Below are 16,757 nucleotides of genomic sequence, written 5' to 3'. Positions count from 1 at the left end.
ATGTAAGAAAGAGTAAGGACTAGGATGATGTCCTTCAAAAAGGCACCTAATCTGGATCAGTAATGTTGATATTCTTCAAGGATGTTTCCTCAAGGGTGAAGAATATTTTGGTTTTCTGGAGACTTTTGCCAATAACAAAGCCACTCCCACCCATTACTATAAGTGATAAGTTTTCTGAATGTCAGCTTCCAGATGCTGGCTCTTACCCTGCCTGTTCACATCAGAGAGCTGAAGTTCTCTCGGTGGAACAATCTGCTCACTATCCTCAAGTCTTTGATATAAAGGTTTCCTAAGTTCAAGACAAGTTTGTACATTTCCATGTACAACAGTGAAAATCAAAGGAACCATTTCTCTTTCTGTGGAAGTTGCTACAATTAGAAGACAATTTCAGAAAATTTCTGACAATTTCAGCCAGAGGGGTATAAAACTGATATTGCTGTTCTAACCTATGACTTAGGTCTGACATTCTTGGAGGCAATTTCCTGTTGATTTTCCTCTAAAAAGTGATTTACTTGTAAAATACAAGTATCAAATGCAAAGTTTTCCTCTAAAAAGTGATTTACTTGTAAAATACAAGCATCAAACACAAACCCCAAAATAATTTGTCAGATAGACTGCCACTGAAAGTTGTGTGTAGTTTTATTTCAACATATCAAGCACAAACAGGTTTCCCCTAACTGGGGAATATGACGAGGAATGTACTTAAAAATTTGGAAACATTTACATTGAAAGATAGCCCAGAATGGCACCACCACTAAGTATTTTAAGGCTGTATATATAGCAGAACTTACCACTTGGAACTACTTCAGGCCAGAAAAGAAAGGCTTAGTATTGTCTGCAGTCTACAGAAAATATTGCAAATCTTTAAAAAATGGTGTAAAATAGGAAGACTATTAACAGGGTTGAACAATGCAGTGGCAAAACTCTCCCTTTCCTGACCTTTGACTATAAATGTGCCTAAGACTGAACACATGTACACCTACATCGCTCCCATCCTTCTCACCTATGCTGGGGCAGTGGATTTCTCTCTACAATGCTAGTGTGTGGTATTATAAAACAGCCATATAGCAAATAATAACAATAATAGTAAGTGACCATGTTTTACAAACAGGCGTGCGTGTCTAGCATCACACTCGATGGGCTAGACCCAGGACACCAGTCAGCTCCATAACCAGGCGAGGAGCTTTCACTGAATACTTCCCATTTCCTAAAGAAGAATGGCTCTAGGAAATTGTGCATATTTACAGTTTCTGTGGAATGGAAAATAAAACACATCCTGAGGTCCCATTCTGCGTGGGCTGGCTAAACAGATCATGACTAATAATATCCTGGGGCTGGATTTTTTGGACCAAGTGTTCTCCCTCCTGTAATTAAAGGCAGCCGGACAGGCACCGTGGACATCAGTTCTTTACAGCTCCTCAGCTGCTCTCTCTCACTCCTGGAGCTATAACCCAGGCCACTGTGGCTTTTCCAAAATGCTGAGGTGATTACCATTTTGGGGTTACCAATACTGCTGGGTAATTATTAATTGCATCAGAAAATGACAAAACATAGAAAACAAATTGCACAATTAAAGCTACATTTGGCTTCAGCATTAAGGCCCATACAGGTTAAGAGGTCCTTGAAGATGTACATGAAAAAGGCAAAAATTACGTAATCTGCAGGAACAAAGTTTTGCAGGTTCCTAGGTCCCTTTTTAACCTCGTTTTTCCACTTCCTTCCACCTCTGCCATGTTGGTTCTAAAGTGCTTTGGTGCCTCGCTGGGCTCCTTGCGTGAGTGGCCCCCTCCTGCAGCCAGTGATCATTATTGCTGCCAAACGTAGTGATTTTATTTGAAGACGTAATTAATGAAGAGTTGACACGTAAGAAAGATGCAAAGGAGAAACCAACAGCGAGAGTCCAGGAGGAAGCTTTCAGAAGAGGCCTTCCTGTGGAAGGACTTTTTGTTCAGAGCACTGAGGTTTCTGCAAAAGAAAGCAATATGATTATTTGTGTGTTGGAGAGAGGTGTGCCTTCACACGTGTGCCATATACCCAGAATTTCCACACCAGGAGGGATCCCCGTAATTTGTTGACACCCTCAGGGGCAGAGCAGTATGCCTCCACAGATTTTACCTCCCTCGTTTTAACAGGAAGATCAATGCTTCTGGCTGCAGCTGGTTGGCATGGGAAGGGCACAAACCACAAGGAATCTCTTCATCCAGCACCCACTCATAACTCTGTGAGTTTAACTACTCCCTAACCTTCCCAAATGCAAGGCCTGTCCTGGACACCCCCAGGAGCTGCAGGGATGCTAAAACCATATCACCAGTGACTCTGGCATCCAGAAATGGTAGGCCTCATGTGATCCCGCCTCACTGAAGCCTTGGGAGGGCTGGATAACACTCCTCATCCAGAAAGGAATCAGCAGCGCTCCCTGGATCAGAAGTAGCAGCTCATACCTCCCCACAAAAGTCTGAATGGCAAAGCCCTCTGCCAGCAGCAGGTGTGGTTACTGCTTCCCTCAGATGGCAACCAGCCATTTGTACAAAAACTGGAGTTTAGTGATTTTCATCATGGAGCCCAGATTTTCAGGCCACATCCCTGCATCTCCATAGCAAACAGGAAATTCCCAACATGATCAACAAGAAGAGACACCTCACACATTCTTGCCTGGCAGAGATTTATTTTAGCCAGGGTGTGGATCAGCCCTTTTCAGGACCTTAAGTTGGGGAACATGCTGAGGTGATGCTTTTTGCCTACAAAGGCAGCGTTAAGAGGAAGAGATTTCCTCCTCACTCTTTCAAGCAGAGTGTGGGTTTGTATTTCTGGTGTGTTAACTGGTTACTTTACCTACAACAACTTGTACTGCACTCCTGCAGCTCACAGAGACATTCCAAAGACCACAGTAAGGAATTAAATGCACAAGTTATCTTTAGCCCATTAAAATCATTGATTCAGGTCAGAAAATGGTTACCTGTGTATGTCCTGTTGGGCTTTCTGTAGGGATAAGACAGCTGAGTGAATTTCCTTCAGGTGATTCATTTCTTTCCCACACTGAGTGCACAGGCTTTCAAACCCTGTGGCAAAGTATTGAAGGACAATTATGTTTTGCATCACCATTCTGGTGGTAGTGATGAAACACAACACAGCAAGTGGGTGGCCGTGATCTAATTGTCACTACCAGGGGGGACACTTTCAGAAGGAAACATGGGGAGAAGGAAACAGGAAACAGAATCTTTCACCCAAAAGACCCAGGCCACTGTAACTGGCCTGTCTGTGACTATGGCTCAGGGTGTTTCTTGGTCAGCTCTAAGGAAATAATGTTCCTCAGCTGAGGGGAGGAGAAAGAAGTACTCACACCTGCCCTTTCTCACACACATTCAAGGTCATCTCTAACAAAGGCAGAGAAAAGAGAGAGAAACACAGCCCATTTCCTATTTGTTGATTGGAATGACAGTGGTTTTTTCCAATTTTTCCAGGAGTTGGGAAGTCCTTGTTGTAAAGCAGAAAGAGAAATAGCACATACAGAGAACAGAAAAGCACAACATTCTCTGTGCTGCCTGTGGGCTGTTAGCCCATGGTATTAACTGGGCCAGGAAATGTCCCAGGGCTGGCTCAATAATTAAAGTACCAAGGGAATAACATTAAAGCCTGAGCCAGTGACACCCAACTACTTGCCATCATCATCTGAGAGCTCCTGCACTGACTCTGGCGTTGAACAGCTGCTCTCTGTGTTCTGGCTGTGGTTGGACGGCTGATCACTGGTTTTGCGGCGCCGGCAGTCTTTGGCAGACCTCTGGATAAAACAGAGATTAGAAATGACAGTCTCTATCACACTGAAGACGTGCGTGTTTGCTTTAAACAATTTGGGGTGCTGGGAAATATGTGTGAGATTGTGAAGTTTGATCACTTTCTCAGCAATTCCTAATAGCTGGACTCTGGCAGCTACTTAAGGATATTATTACACATGCCTCATACAGAAGCATTTCCCCAAATGACAACTTTCTTAAGGCATCTATCCAAATTATTCTTCTTGTAGCTTTAACTGACACATACTATGGATGAATCTTATAGTTCCTTTGCTGAGTTGTGTACCCAACTCAGCGAGGTACATAAGAGAAAGTTGGAAAAGAAGAAAAAATTTGAATCAAATTCCCCAGAAAAGATTTTTCAGAAGGTGTATGGAGGATCTAAACATTTCAGAATTTTTATGCCTAGTTCCTTGATGCATTTTGGCAAGTTTCTCCCTCTCAGATGAGTAAACCAAATACATTGATTCAAACTTCTCACTACAGGGTCTGAAAAACAATGAACTTCAACTTCCCCACTAAATCAGAGACATTCAGATGTGGAGTATTATAAAAGAAAAGTCTATGTACATAATAAGATACAAGTTTTCCAGTGTAATATGGGTTATACTTCTCTAGTTTAGCAGCTCTACATTTGCAAAGTGTGTTATGAATGACATGTATTGCTCCAGAGATAAAAGCACTGAAATAGGGGAGTATAATCTCTGTTTAAGGGAAAGGATGGAAAGATGTTTCTTGTCTTATCTGAGAGAGAGGGAGTGATAAAGGCTGATGGCAAAGACTGAAACGGAAGTCAGGGGATCTGAGTTGTGTACTCCAAAACCTATGGGAAGTTTTCTGCTTTGGAAACACTGAACAGTGAAGTTCAACTCAGTCATGCGCAAAAATTCAGTGTAAGAGCCACTGTCGCTAGCATTGGGTGGAAGAAAAATGCCAAAATTGATAGAATGAGTCAATCAGTAATTACAATTCTTTGGAGCTAATGATGGTATAATACTGCAGGTCTACGCTCACAAGCTGTATTTACCCAAGACAAAACTTTCAGCCTATGCTGTGCTTACATGAAAATGCTGTAGAAAAAGGGCTAAACAATGTATCTAAACAATCATGAAGTATTATAGTCCCCAAAACAGGCTTTTTACCTTGTGCCGTGTGATTTGATTGTTTATGCATGTTGCTTTGTGGTTTGACATCCTTGTGGATAAGTGTCTTTCCATTGTCTGAAGTATTCCATCTTTCTCAAATTGAGCAATGTCGTTCAAAGGATCCCAAGGTCTTAGACTTTTGAGACCAAATGAAAAAAATTCATCAGAAAAGCAAGAATCCCACATTAGGTGTGTTAAGCCCAATACACTAATTCCACATGCATCAGGGCAGGCAATCATCCCTTACAGTAGCCAGACTTTTCAGATGCAGTGACAGAACTAATATATAGTTCCCTGCACATTCACAGTTCCTTGAAATAGGTGAGGAGGTTCAGTCTCTAGAGGCTTTGCCCTTCTTGCCCAGGGGAGGAGAGCACAGTAAACTGCTCTGAACAGTGCAGAAAATCTCTGCTAAATGATTCTGCACTTGATTATAGCAACAGGAATGGCATCAATGGCATAGTGGATTTTCCATTTCCAAGCCCTCATTTCCAGCTATGCCCAATTAGTATCATGAATATGTATTCTAGTGATGACATGGAGATCAGAAAGGGCAAGCTCTGGACATAGTTTTGGGAATGGCAGGGCTCCAGTTACTGTAGCCCTGCTTGCATCCCTAGGAACTCAGGCAGTGAGATGTGTTGGGAGCCCCAAGCCCAGCACTCACTCCTCGTATTTGTAGCGCCATTCATTGGTCCCAGCATCGTGCTGGAACAGCAGCGGTTTCCATTCCGTGCCGCTTTCCCTGCGCTCCCGGGCGGCATTCCTCTGCTCCTCTTCCAGCACAAACTTTTCCTGCGTCGCCTTGTGTTGATCACCCTTATTTATTGCACTGGTAACGTGCTGCCAAAGCCTAGGAATAATCAGGGAAGGAAGTTAAACCACCTTAGGACCAACAATGTATTTTGCCAGCTGGAATTTTAGAGCAGAAACTTGTCAGGTCTATTCATACTCCAGTGGAACAGTACAAGGATTGCTCAGCCTCTGTTTTAGCTTGTAAGTTAAAGGAATTGAGAATGGCAACACTGAATGGTGTATGAGCGACTGCTGAAGGAACTTTCTCTTAGATAACATCACCTACAACAATTATTAAATTTTTCGTTGCTGAGTCATAAGGAAGTTGTGTTCAACTCACTGGGATCCACAGCCTCTTTAGAGGTGATTGATGGAGAATCTGTTCTATTCCTCATCCTTTCAGGCAATTCTGTTTAGAAGCCTTTGTGTCAATGTCATCCCCAAAACAAAGGATTTATATTTAAAGTTTAGAAGCACTGGAAAATGAATTTATGAGCACATCTTGCAGCTGCACGTGCACCTCCTATACAGGATATATGATCAGATCTGTGGGAATCTGATTCAATCCATAAGCAAAAAGCATGTCCTCGTGCTTACAAGCTGCAAGCACCAACACTTGTTTGCAGCTGCCAAAGCATACATGATCTGTCATAAGAGCTGTTCTCACTGAGCATCTTCCCTGGGAAGAAGATCTGCCTTCTACCAGAGGAAAATCAGTATTTTTTTTAATTATAGCCAAGCTGTGATCAGCGTCTCCACAGTTCCTCTAATCAGAACATTTTAATCTTCATTTCAGATTGGAAATACTTCTGAGACATCACCTGGCCCTCCCAAAACATGGTGCTTTAGTGCTTAGAATGTGCACAGGACATCCAGGCTGTTCCAGTATTCCCAGTTCCACAAAACACCAGTCTGCCATTTAGAAGATGAATTCATTATTGCATTTAATTTGGAGCTTTGCTGTGAAGCCCTTAATTTAAAAGTGATCCTGGAGCTTTCATTATATTTCTAGCAATATACATTAACACAGCACTTCCAAAAATGCAGCCTCTTAGATAATCGACTGAACGCAGAGCAATGCCTTCCTTTCATTTTTAACAAGTCACTTCCCAATTTCTAAGTATGAATCTTTTCTCCCAGAAACAAAGGAAGGAAACTCAGTAATGGAGATTGGAGGACTGAAATAACAGCTGGAGAAAATGTTGGGTGGTGTAAAGCCTGTCCTAAGGAATGCAGTGGTGTAAAGAGTGAATCTCCTAACTCTATGAACCTTAGAGGGACAGCACAAAATTGTTTGACAAGGGCAAATTATTCCATCAAGAGCTACATGTGTTAGACAGTGAGACCCTCCACAGTGAGCTGTGTGACAGTATGAGCTTCAGAGATTCTCCAACAATTGTGAAAATAGGCGATTTTCAGCACTGCAGAGAAGACTAAGCAATTTAGGTAGAATATAACCTGGTTTAGAAGGCAATTTATTCATGCAACTGTCAGTATAATAAGGAGTCTGGTGGAATGTCTGTTAGGGATCTCTGTAACTTCCCCTTTTGCCTCCTTCCCTTACATGCATGTATCATTATTAATCTCTGACGTAGCAAAGGGAGTCAGTCATAAACTCTGGTAAACAGAGAACTGGAGATTCTTTGCCCACAAGAACAAGATTCTCTAAAATAATATTCTTCTGAAGATTAAGAAATAAATTTACTGCAGTCTTCCCTGCTCTGCAGAGTTAACAAATCTGCCCCGTAAGTTACAAATACAGACATTATTGCCCATAATGCCTACTCCTGTCCAAACTAAACCTCCATTTTTTTTATTTTCATGCAATCCCTTTCTTTACCTATAAAAAGGGTAATCTTTTTAGGATGATGTGATGCAACACCAAAATCAGATGTCCACAGAGAAGTGGACAGTGTAATGCAGAGCCAGGCAGCAACATCATGTGCTGGCTGGAATGCTGGCTGGTGCTAGCTGACTGTAGTGGAGAGGAAGCACAACTAATTTCTTTAAAGACAGCCAGCTCCACATAACTTTCTCAACACATAGTACTCTTGCTCAACAACTCTACAGTTGTGCATTATTCATTCCTGCCACTTGCTAAGTATATTGCATTTGCATGGCCTGGTTTTTGGCAAGAGGGTGCCAAAAGAGGTGGCTTCTGTGAAAAGCTCCAGAAGCTTCTGATGCCATCATTTCCACAACATCTGGCAGAGTCCTGATGGCTCCAAATATGGACATGCTGCTGGCCAGTGCTGGGACAGTGGTAACGCCTCTGTGATAACATACTGGGGAGGAAATCAAAAGAAAGGTTGTGGCACAGTTTTAATTATGGCCAGAGAAGAGTGGGGTGAGAACATGTGAGAGGAAGAGCCCTGCAGATACCAAGGGCAGTGCAGAAGGGGGAGGAGTGCTCCAGGTGCCAGAGCCCAGATTCCTCTGCAGCTCATGAGGACCATGGTGAAGTGGCTGTTGCCCTGCAACCCTTGGAGATCCACAGGGATGCAGAGATCCACCTGTGGGTGGATCATGGAGGAGATTCACACCAGAGCCAGTGGATGCCTAAGTGGAAGCTGTCACCCTGGGGGAGGCCCGTGGACCAATGCTGCAGCAGTTTGGAGAGGGCTGCTGCTCATGAGATGAAGCCATGTTGGAGAAGTTAATGGAGAACTGTCTTCTGTGGGAGGGATTCCACAGTGCAGCAGTGAAGGACACCTCTCCCTGCCTCTCCCTGAGTAGCAGAAGAAGAGGTGGGTGATAAACTGACTGAAACCCTGACCCTCCTGTATCTTTGTGCCACTGGGGGAGAAGGTAAAGCTGTGAAGGAAGGAGGGGTAGAAGGAAGGTGTTTTTAGGGGCTTAGTTTACTTCTCATTATCCTGGTCTGATTTTTTTAACAATAAATTTATTTTACTGTTGAGCCTGTTTTGCCCTCAATGGTAACTGATGAATATTTTCTCACAGTCCTTAACTCATGAACCCTTCATTAAATTTTCTCTCCTCTGTCCAGCTGCAGAGGAGAGTGAGTGAGCGACTTCCATGGGTACTTGGCATCCGGCCAGGGTCAAACCACAACACTAAGTTAAGTGCCAGAACTACATTTTTAGGTAACCTAAATCACCCTACAAAGCCTGGTGCAGACTGCATTGGAGATCTTATCTGAGATTAGGTTGCCTCATCTGAGGCAAGGTTAAACATCTGTTTAATTACATTCATTCATAAAATCCTGTCATGTGGTTCAAAGTACTGCTCTGAGGATGCCAGTACTTTCCACAATTCCTACATCTACTTTAAGAGCTTGTGGTTGAAATAACCCTTCTTAACAAGATATCCAACCTCAGGATGACATCCTGCCCTTTCATAAAATGTTCCAGCAGTTACAGAGATCTCTGGAGTCCAGGTGGGATTGCTATTTTAAGCAGATAAAATGTAGCCTCCACTGTTTCTCAGCAAAGGTCTATTTCAGAGCCGTAATTCATAGAAATCCTCCAGAGTTAATAGTCTGGAAAGAAACAGGTAAATGGCTGGGTAATATGTGCCGACAAAGCAGGTCACTGCCTTTCCAGGACCGTGCTGAGGAACTGGAGGAGCCCTGCTGATCAGAATCCTGCTCCCAGGAGAGAAGCAGCAGTGAGATGTTCCCTAAGCCCCCCACCTCTCTGACTCAAAGTCCATCTGCTCCTCAAACAGCACAATGTGGCGCTTCAGTCTCTGCCTCCGCACTTCACTGGTCGGGTTCCAGAACATTTCTGTGTTCCCATTTTTCAGCTCATTCATATGCACTTCTCCATCCTGAAAAGGAAAACTAAGTCAATTAATGACAATCAGAAAACTAAGGTAGAAATTAGTCCCAACCAATCAAAGCTGCTCCTGGATGATGATAAGGGGTGTCTGTTGGTTAGGAGGCTTTCCTCCTCTTGCCAATAAAATCTCACTGAACATTTCCTGGAGGTTTCTGAAATGAATGAGGCAAGGCGTTGCCAGAAACAGTGGCTACGTTTATCATTAATCAGAGTGGAAAGAGACCTGGTTCCTTCTATTAAGTCTTGTCCCCAGACCTCACTGCCCACAGAAGCCCTAAGATATTCTTCTTTCACCACTGTTCTCTCACCTACCACCTAGCACATATAAACAAGATCCCCGGCTACCTTTTCCAAAGTCTCCCTCAGGACTTCCTCTCCCATATTCCAATATGCTAGTTCCAGGACTGATCCCAGACCTCCAAGAGACCCCCAGTGTGGATAGGATGAGGTAGGCTGGAATTATCAAGCACCACTACATGCATCTCTAACAAGCATAAATACAAGCACTCAGCTGCTGTGACCTTAGGGCAGAGAAGCATTCGGATTTATTTCCCTTCTTTATACAGGTAGGTTTTCAGGTCCTGAGGCAGACAATTTACCATTCAGATACAAGGATTTCTGTCAGGAAACTGGATGGTGTCAGAGAAAAGCCAGGAGAGCAGGCCAGTACTCCCAGTGGGGAGGGAGGAGAAGCAACACTGTCCCTACCCCACTGCAAGGCAGCCCCTCTATTCACAGCACACAGCTGTAAGCAGCAGCTTACGGAGCCATTTAACTTCTTTTATACATCACTACAGTTTTGTGCACCACAAACTACCAGGATAAAGATCAAGGGAGGAGTGTATAAGCAGAAGGTTGGGCACTGAGCAGCACACAACTACATGGCTCAGCAGAGCCCCTGAATGACAGGATTTCATGGGTGGTGTTGTCAGGACCCAGCGCAGACAAGCTACTCCACAGTCCAGCACAACTCACCACTGACAGAGCTCATCCTGCAGGAAAAGGAGCTCAGAATGGAGCAAATCCATTGTACATGCATAGAAAGGGTAAATCTCCCAATTTCAAAATGGTCATTAGCTTTTTATGTAAAAAGACACATTGCCTGACAGAACAAATCCAGTACCAAAGGCTACACCGTGGTTAGGATCTCACTATAGTAAGGGTTTTATCCAGGCACATTTCACCTGGCCTACTTTAAATACCTCCTTCAGATGAGACAAATCTTTTCTCAGAAACAGCAATTTCTATAGACTGGCAAGGGCGCATAGGCCAACTACAATGATGATGTAGATGCCCAAATGTTGCTCAAAGAAATACCCAGATGTCCAGCCCAAAGCCAAGGTTCATTGCTTTTGTTTCAGGTAACAGGAGTTCCAATCAAAATTAGACTACATCATTCACTATGCAACTTTATTGTTGTTGAATTTTGGCTTGAGAGTGGCTCTGAGTGAATCACTTCTGGGTGAACAAGGGTGCCAGGTGCTCTGCTGACTGTTCTGAGCTGGCCACAGAGATAACACTCTCACTGAATTGGTGTCTCTGTCCTTTGGCTGATGAACAGGGTAGTAACTGTGTTCCACCAAAAAGGTTTGCTGTGAAAATAATGAATTCAAAATCCTCTAAGCTCTTCCCTGATCCCGATCTAACTGGGGAGGTACTGAGCACACCAGACAAAAGGCAGCCTCATGCTCTTTGCAATTACACCTAATACACACTGTATCTCCTGCCATCAGTGCTTGTCCTAAGCCTCAGACCCTAAGTGCAGAACCATTGGCTTTGATGGAGAACCCCCTTTGCTGTTCCCAGCTTTCCCAGGCTCTGGAAGTGCAGCTCCCACTGCAGATGGATGGGACTACTGAAGCATAAATTACCTCCAGAAGTACCAGAGAGGTGTGGCCCAGGCTCTGCTAACCTGCATGCCCTGGGGCTGGCAAGAAGAGGCAAGACAGAGCCCTCCCAGCACCCATTCCAGTGCAGGGAGCCTGCCAAGGGCTGCCAGCCCTTCCCGGAACCCTGCAGCCATGGGCTCGTAACCTGTCAGCAACATCGATTATCAAATGTTACCCAGTGTCCAGTGAGAGTCGCTAGCACTTCTTCTCCACATTTAATCTTCCCCGAGATTTGATTAATGCTCGTGCTGCCACCGAAGAAGGGCTGTCAGGGGAGAAGAGAAACAGCAAATGTGGTCAGTCTGGTGAGGACTGGAAGGGAGCCAAACACAGAGGTGCAACAGGAGGGAAGGAAAGTGCAACTGCTTGACTTCCACTGTTCCTGAGGAAATGCAGAATGAATTCTAACATGGATTCTGTCAGTCTCACATCGTGCCTCCTTCCTTTTGTTTGTAATTCCACAAACACTGTAGCTGCAGGTAGGGAGATAAGCCTTGAGGCGCATTAACACTCAGGAGTGCAAGGCCTCACCTCTATTGGAAACACACTTATTTATTGTCAGCCAGATACCAGGATAGGTGTATGGGAACAACTCCTTCCCACTGTCCAGAAGCACAGCCTTTGCACCCTTGTCCAAAGGAAAGGAGCAGCACTTGTGGTGACTGTTCCTGCTTATGGGACAGCAACGCAGTGTGGCACTGCTGATGACTTCATGTGTGTCAAGTCTCCAGTGTGAAGAAGCTCTGGTCAGCAGCAAAAAAACCCCACAAACCAAAGAAAAAAGGTATTTCCAGAGTCAAGGAAAAAAAATCCCAAAACAATGAAAAATTCAACCCATTTCCTGGATGCCAAGCACAGGAAATTCCAGTGAAAATGTGAGCAGCTCTTCTATGCACAGAACACATCTCTTCAGACATTTTAGCAGGCATTTTCTGAAAACATTTGTGCAGATAAACTTGTGTGTGTGTGTGTTAAATAATAATATAAACCCAAATTTCACACAACACCCATGGATAAAATAATCACATGCATCTCAAGCATCAATATCAATCTCTGCAACCCAGCAGAGAACTGGTACATATCCAAATTAAAAACAGAGTTTAGGGGTTTACCTGCAACTTCCCACAGTTCTATTGAAAGAGAAAGCTAGAAAATGCTTAAAGCAGAGCATGTAATTACATCATGGGGACATTTCTGAGACATGTTTGGATAAATCATACTGTTTTCAAGCCAGAAAAGGACTTTAGGCTCTAAAGTGGTTGTAGGTTTGAGATGATTCCCAGGTCAGGGAAATATCCCACTGACCTCAACACAGTACACCAGGCCTATGAGAAGAATAGGCTCTAAAGACAAGTATGTGCAAATGTCAGGGAAGTAAATGAGGAAAGAGCTCCCTTTGTAAGGGCAAATAAAGACAGAAAAATATTACTGCCCTCAAACAACTCACAGTTTGCAAAAGGTTCCCCTAACTCCAGTGATCTCTCACATTTATGTTGGCTAAGGCTGCAACTCTGAAGTCCTGCAATCTCTCAGTTCTTTCATTTCATGCTCAGGCAAGAAATTGTTTGCTGGAGCAGAAGAGAAATGGATGCTCCTTAAAAAGCAAGATAACTGCCTCAAAAAAGTTACATGTTATCACCTTCCCTCCTAAATTTTAACTTTTGTAATAACAGGAATGTTCAAATATGTCTCCATTTTGTCTGCATACCATAAATTTGCATCACCAGGCATTCCAGGGGAAGGAGTAGCTACGTGAACAAGTGAATACAAGACTTGCCAGTGTGACAGCCCCTCAGAATAACCTGCCTGACAACTGGCTCTCACCTTGCTATCAGGGCAAGGTCCTGTAGCCCTGAGAAACACAAGGTGCAACTCACCATAACACCTGCAAGATAAGAGTACAGATGTGATGGCTGCTGGAGAGCTACCCCAAAGATCCACATCCTAACTTGTCTCCAAGTTCTTTGTACACTCACTGTATTTTGCAAGTAAAACTAATTATCCCAGACTAAACAGAAGCTAAAGTTTCAGAACAAAATTTGGCCAGTAGCCAACTGCAGTGAAAAAGTCAAGTAAAACGAAGGCTTCCTGAGGTCAATTTGGGTTGGACGAGGCAAAACTGATGGCGGCAGGGTGACACCTTCTCTCCAGGCAGGCCCTGCTGTGGTGCTCACATATATTGCTGGTACAGCAATGATCTGGTGTGTATGGTCAAACCCTGCCTGGGGCACAGGGACAAGCCTGAGACCCACTCAAAATGGGGCCACAATGTATCTTACCTTTAGCTTGAATTCCAGTTCTGCCCTGTGGTTAGTTTTCTCACAGTCAATGGTAACCTTCCCTCCAAGCTCCATTGTCATGGTACCATATAAAAGTCCTGAAAGGAAAAAAAGAGGCTTAAGAGAGGCCCTAGTGGAAGCAACTTGCTTTCTCAAGTCAACCTGGTTCTTGCTGACACACTGTGAAACTTCACCAGTTTTGAAAATACAGAACTGGAGGTTCCTAGGAAGTGGCTGTTTACTGTAAGCATGAAGAATCTCCCCCTGAGTCCATATTCCCCATTTATAACACCAGTTAGGAAATAGCTTGACTCATGGGTGCACCTGTGGCAAGCTGAAAGTGGGACAGGAAAAATAAAGTTGTAGCCAACAACCTCATTCATACTAGTGCTTAAACAGACCTAGTCAGTTCTCTCAGGTGCTTGAAGAAGAGAGAAGCTGTAAGAGGATTTACCAGAGTCTGGGAGACTACAGATCATGTAGAAACTTTTTATATATGTTTACTATTTGCTGAAGAGGTCTTTTGTAGAAAAAGAAAAATTGGTAAGAAGATTTATGCACAGGAATACTTCACAGAGGGCATGATATTATGAGGTTGCTGTTTTCAGGTACTCAGGGCCTTCTAAATATAAACTTAGAAGTCAGTGTACCAAATTAAAAAATACTCGATCCCTAAAACTAATTTGACTGCTGATTTTAACTCTGCGGTGGAAATGATACAGAGAGAGCTTCCTGAGGAGCAGGGAATCAACAGCCATGCCCCAGCTTCAGCACACAGTGGCTCCACAGAGGAAAGCTACACAGCAGCAGGTGCCAGCCTCACTGAGGTAGCTCATACTCTGAGAAAAATAATTATTAGAATAACAAAGAAATGGCAAGAAAAGTCAGGAATTTCCTTTATCCTCAAAGAGACAGAAAATATATCAAGCAATTTTAGTGTTGACATAATAAAAACTTTTTATCCTAAGAAGCTCAGAAATGTAGCTCTTTTCATCTCATCTGCAATGAATATATGCAGTATTTTTCCGTTTCTGCATTGTCTGAAAACTAATTAGGCCCACTGATGAGCCTAACTTTCTCGTGGGCTGTGCACAGGTAAACCAGAAAGAGCTCTGTGAGGATTACTGAAGGCCTCCTACTGAGTGCCATGACTCATTGGGAGCTCTCTGGAGGTACCAGGCCCTGTGGTGTCAGCTACTTGAGAGGGAGAGCCAGTGCAAAGTTAGTCAGTAAGACACCATTTTGTCACTCTGTTTGCTTCCTATTTGAAGAGTCATACCTTACCTTTACAGTGGGCGTATGGCATAGTGATTACATAGTCTTCCCCTCTGCTTAGAAACATAAGCTTTGCTTTCCCATCCAACAGCGCAGAAAGTGAGTTGCCTAGAATTTAAAACACATACACATTAAAAAATTCTTGTTATACTTTGTCCCTCCTCTTACTTTAGAAAAAGCATTTTCATTCAAATGTTGGTCACTAATGGAAGAAGAGATATGAAATGCTCATAATTCAGGACTCTGCAAATCATGCACAGCTGGAGGGAGGCAGCTCTTACAAACTCTGCTGCTCTTATTTGCTCTGGCATTTAGTCCCTCTTGAAGAAAGAGCAGTAGATTAATAACATTAGGTCGCTGGTGGGAGCTTAGAAGTTTCTCAGGTCCTCCAGTTCTCAAAACTTTTCTGATTGTGGATGATCCCAAATAACAAAAGAAATTGCCAGGACAGCAAAGACTACCTAAAAGTGTTTCAGCAAACACACTCAGCAGAAGATAGTAATTAAAAAATATTTGTTGAAACAAAACACTGATTTCAAAGAGCAACAGTGTTTCAGAGCCCGGAGTTGTGCTGTTTCCATTGATATTAAATCACTTGAGGACATTTTGAAGCTCTGGGGTTCAACACTCAGGAGACTGGGAGCCAGATAAAGGTTCCAATCTGCTCAGACACTTTTGTGTTTGTTGTCTTGGTGCCGGCACTGGAGAGCTGTAATGTGACTCATCCATGACTCATCCATTGGTATATACCAAGAGTATACTGACAACCCCATACATTATTCTGAGCCTTTGCCTTCTGAAAAAACAGATTTTTAAAGCTCTCAATCTTTCTATCTGATTTTTTATTTCTTTTAATATCAGAGTGGTGTCACATTGAAATGTGGGAAATGGTGGAAATGGCAAAGACCCGTGAGAGCCAAGACAAGGAATTAGGCTATCCCAGTGATAGATTTGTCAACCATTTCTTTTTTCTTAACTCTCAACACACTCAGGGATGATTGAAAAACAAACCAAAACTGATGCCACAATGTTACCTGGGAGAGGCCTAGACTTAATGCCTTACCATAAAACTTGGACCTAGCTAGAATGCTGCCAGAAATGCAGAATCCATCCTTCCTATTGCTGACGTGAAAAGCTGACACTGGTGGGTGATGGGACACCTAGGATAAAAACAGACAGGGGTCATACAGAGCAGTCTGCACAGGCCAAGCAGAGAGGTGAGTGCACACTAAAGGGGGAACAAAATACATCACACCATTATGTATGAGAGCATTATACATCTAATCTTTCTCCCCCAACCTGTATTTCCTTAAGCTTGTGTACGTGAGATCACTTTCAGGCCAACAGATAAAGTGCAAGGTTTTCAAGACAATAAATGAACAGTGCGGAACTTTAGTGCAGCATTTGAATAACTTCCATGAAATGCATGCAGTGGTTGAAATAAAAAATTTAACAAAGCTAAAATCATCTGATTAAATAGGGGAAAAATATATGTGAAACTGGGAGTTTCTTTAGCAAAGACCATACAGTTCTCAGATCCCTTTATTAACACTGTAAATCTCTAACTACACTTTGTCAGGCCAGTTAACTTATGAGCTCTGTCCTTCATTTAATCACAAAGACATAAACATAAGCCCTCGATTTACTCCTATTAAAATCATCATAGAAAGTTTAGCAATAAAAGATGGAAGGATTTGGTTGTGTGTTTTATGCCCCTTTCGACAGAGGCAACACAACTCCCATTTTATTAACAATAAGAAAACAGTAGGGCAGAATCCCATGG

The 16,757-nt window shown here is 43.1% G+C and overlaps 1 protein-coding gene across 10 annotated transcripts in view; it reads right to left on the bottom strand.

Annotated features, from left to right (window-relative positions):
• Positions 1–621: 621 nt before the first annotated feature.
• Positions 622–16,757, bottom strand: part of OSBPL5 (oxysterol binding protein like 5) — a 176,134-nt gene continuing 159,998 nt past the window's right edge. For all 10 annotated transcript variants that reach the window (XM_088057824.1, XM_014252148.2, XM_014252149.2 and 7 more), the window contains 10 exons: positions 16,038–16,134; positions 14,984–15,082; positions 13,700–13,797; positions 11,596–11,685; positions 9,384–9,520; positions 5,604–5,789; positions 4,934–5,072; positions 3,661–3,778; positions 2,957–3,059; positions 622–1,965 (listed from right to left, as the gene is read on the bottom strand). In XM_088057824.1, coding sequence (XP_087913950.1) covers positions 1,830–1,965; positions 2,957–3,059; positions 3,661–3,778; positions 4,934–5,072; positions 5,604–5,789; positions 9,384–9,520; positions 11,596–11,685; positions 13,700–13,797; positions 14,984–15,082; positions 16,038–16,134 — 1,203 coding nt within the window. In that variant the 3' untranslated portion in view covers positions 622–1,829. The remainder of the gene's footprint in view (positions 1,966–2,956; positions 3,060–3,660; positions 3,779–4,933; positions 5,073–5,603; positions 5,790–9,383; positions 9,521–11,595; positions 11,686–13,699; positions 13,798–14,983; positions 15,083–16,037; positions 16,135–16,757) is intronic.

Source organism: Pseudopodoces humilis, chromosome 7 (assembly GCF_049639895.1).
Source record: "Pseudopodoces humilis isolate 2021_Gansu_Grassland_sample_001 chromosome 7, ASM4963989v1, whole genome shotgun sequence".
Taxonomy (NCBI): Eukaryota; Metazoa; Chordata; class Aves; order Passeriformes; family Paridae; genus Pseudopodoces; species Pseudopodoces humilis.
Note: the sequence above shows the minus strand (reverse complement) of the source record. Positions and strands in the feature narration are given on the sequence as shown.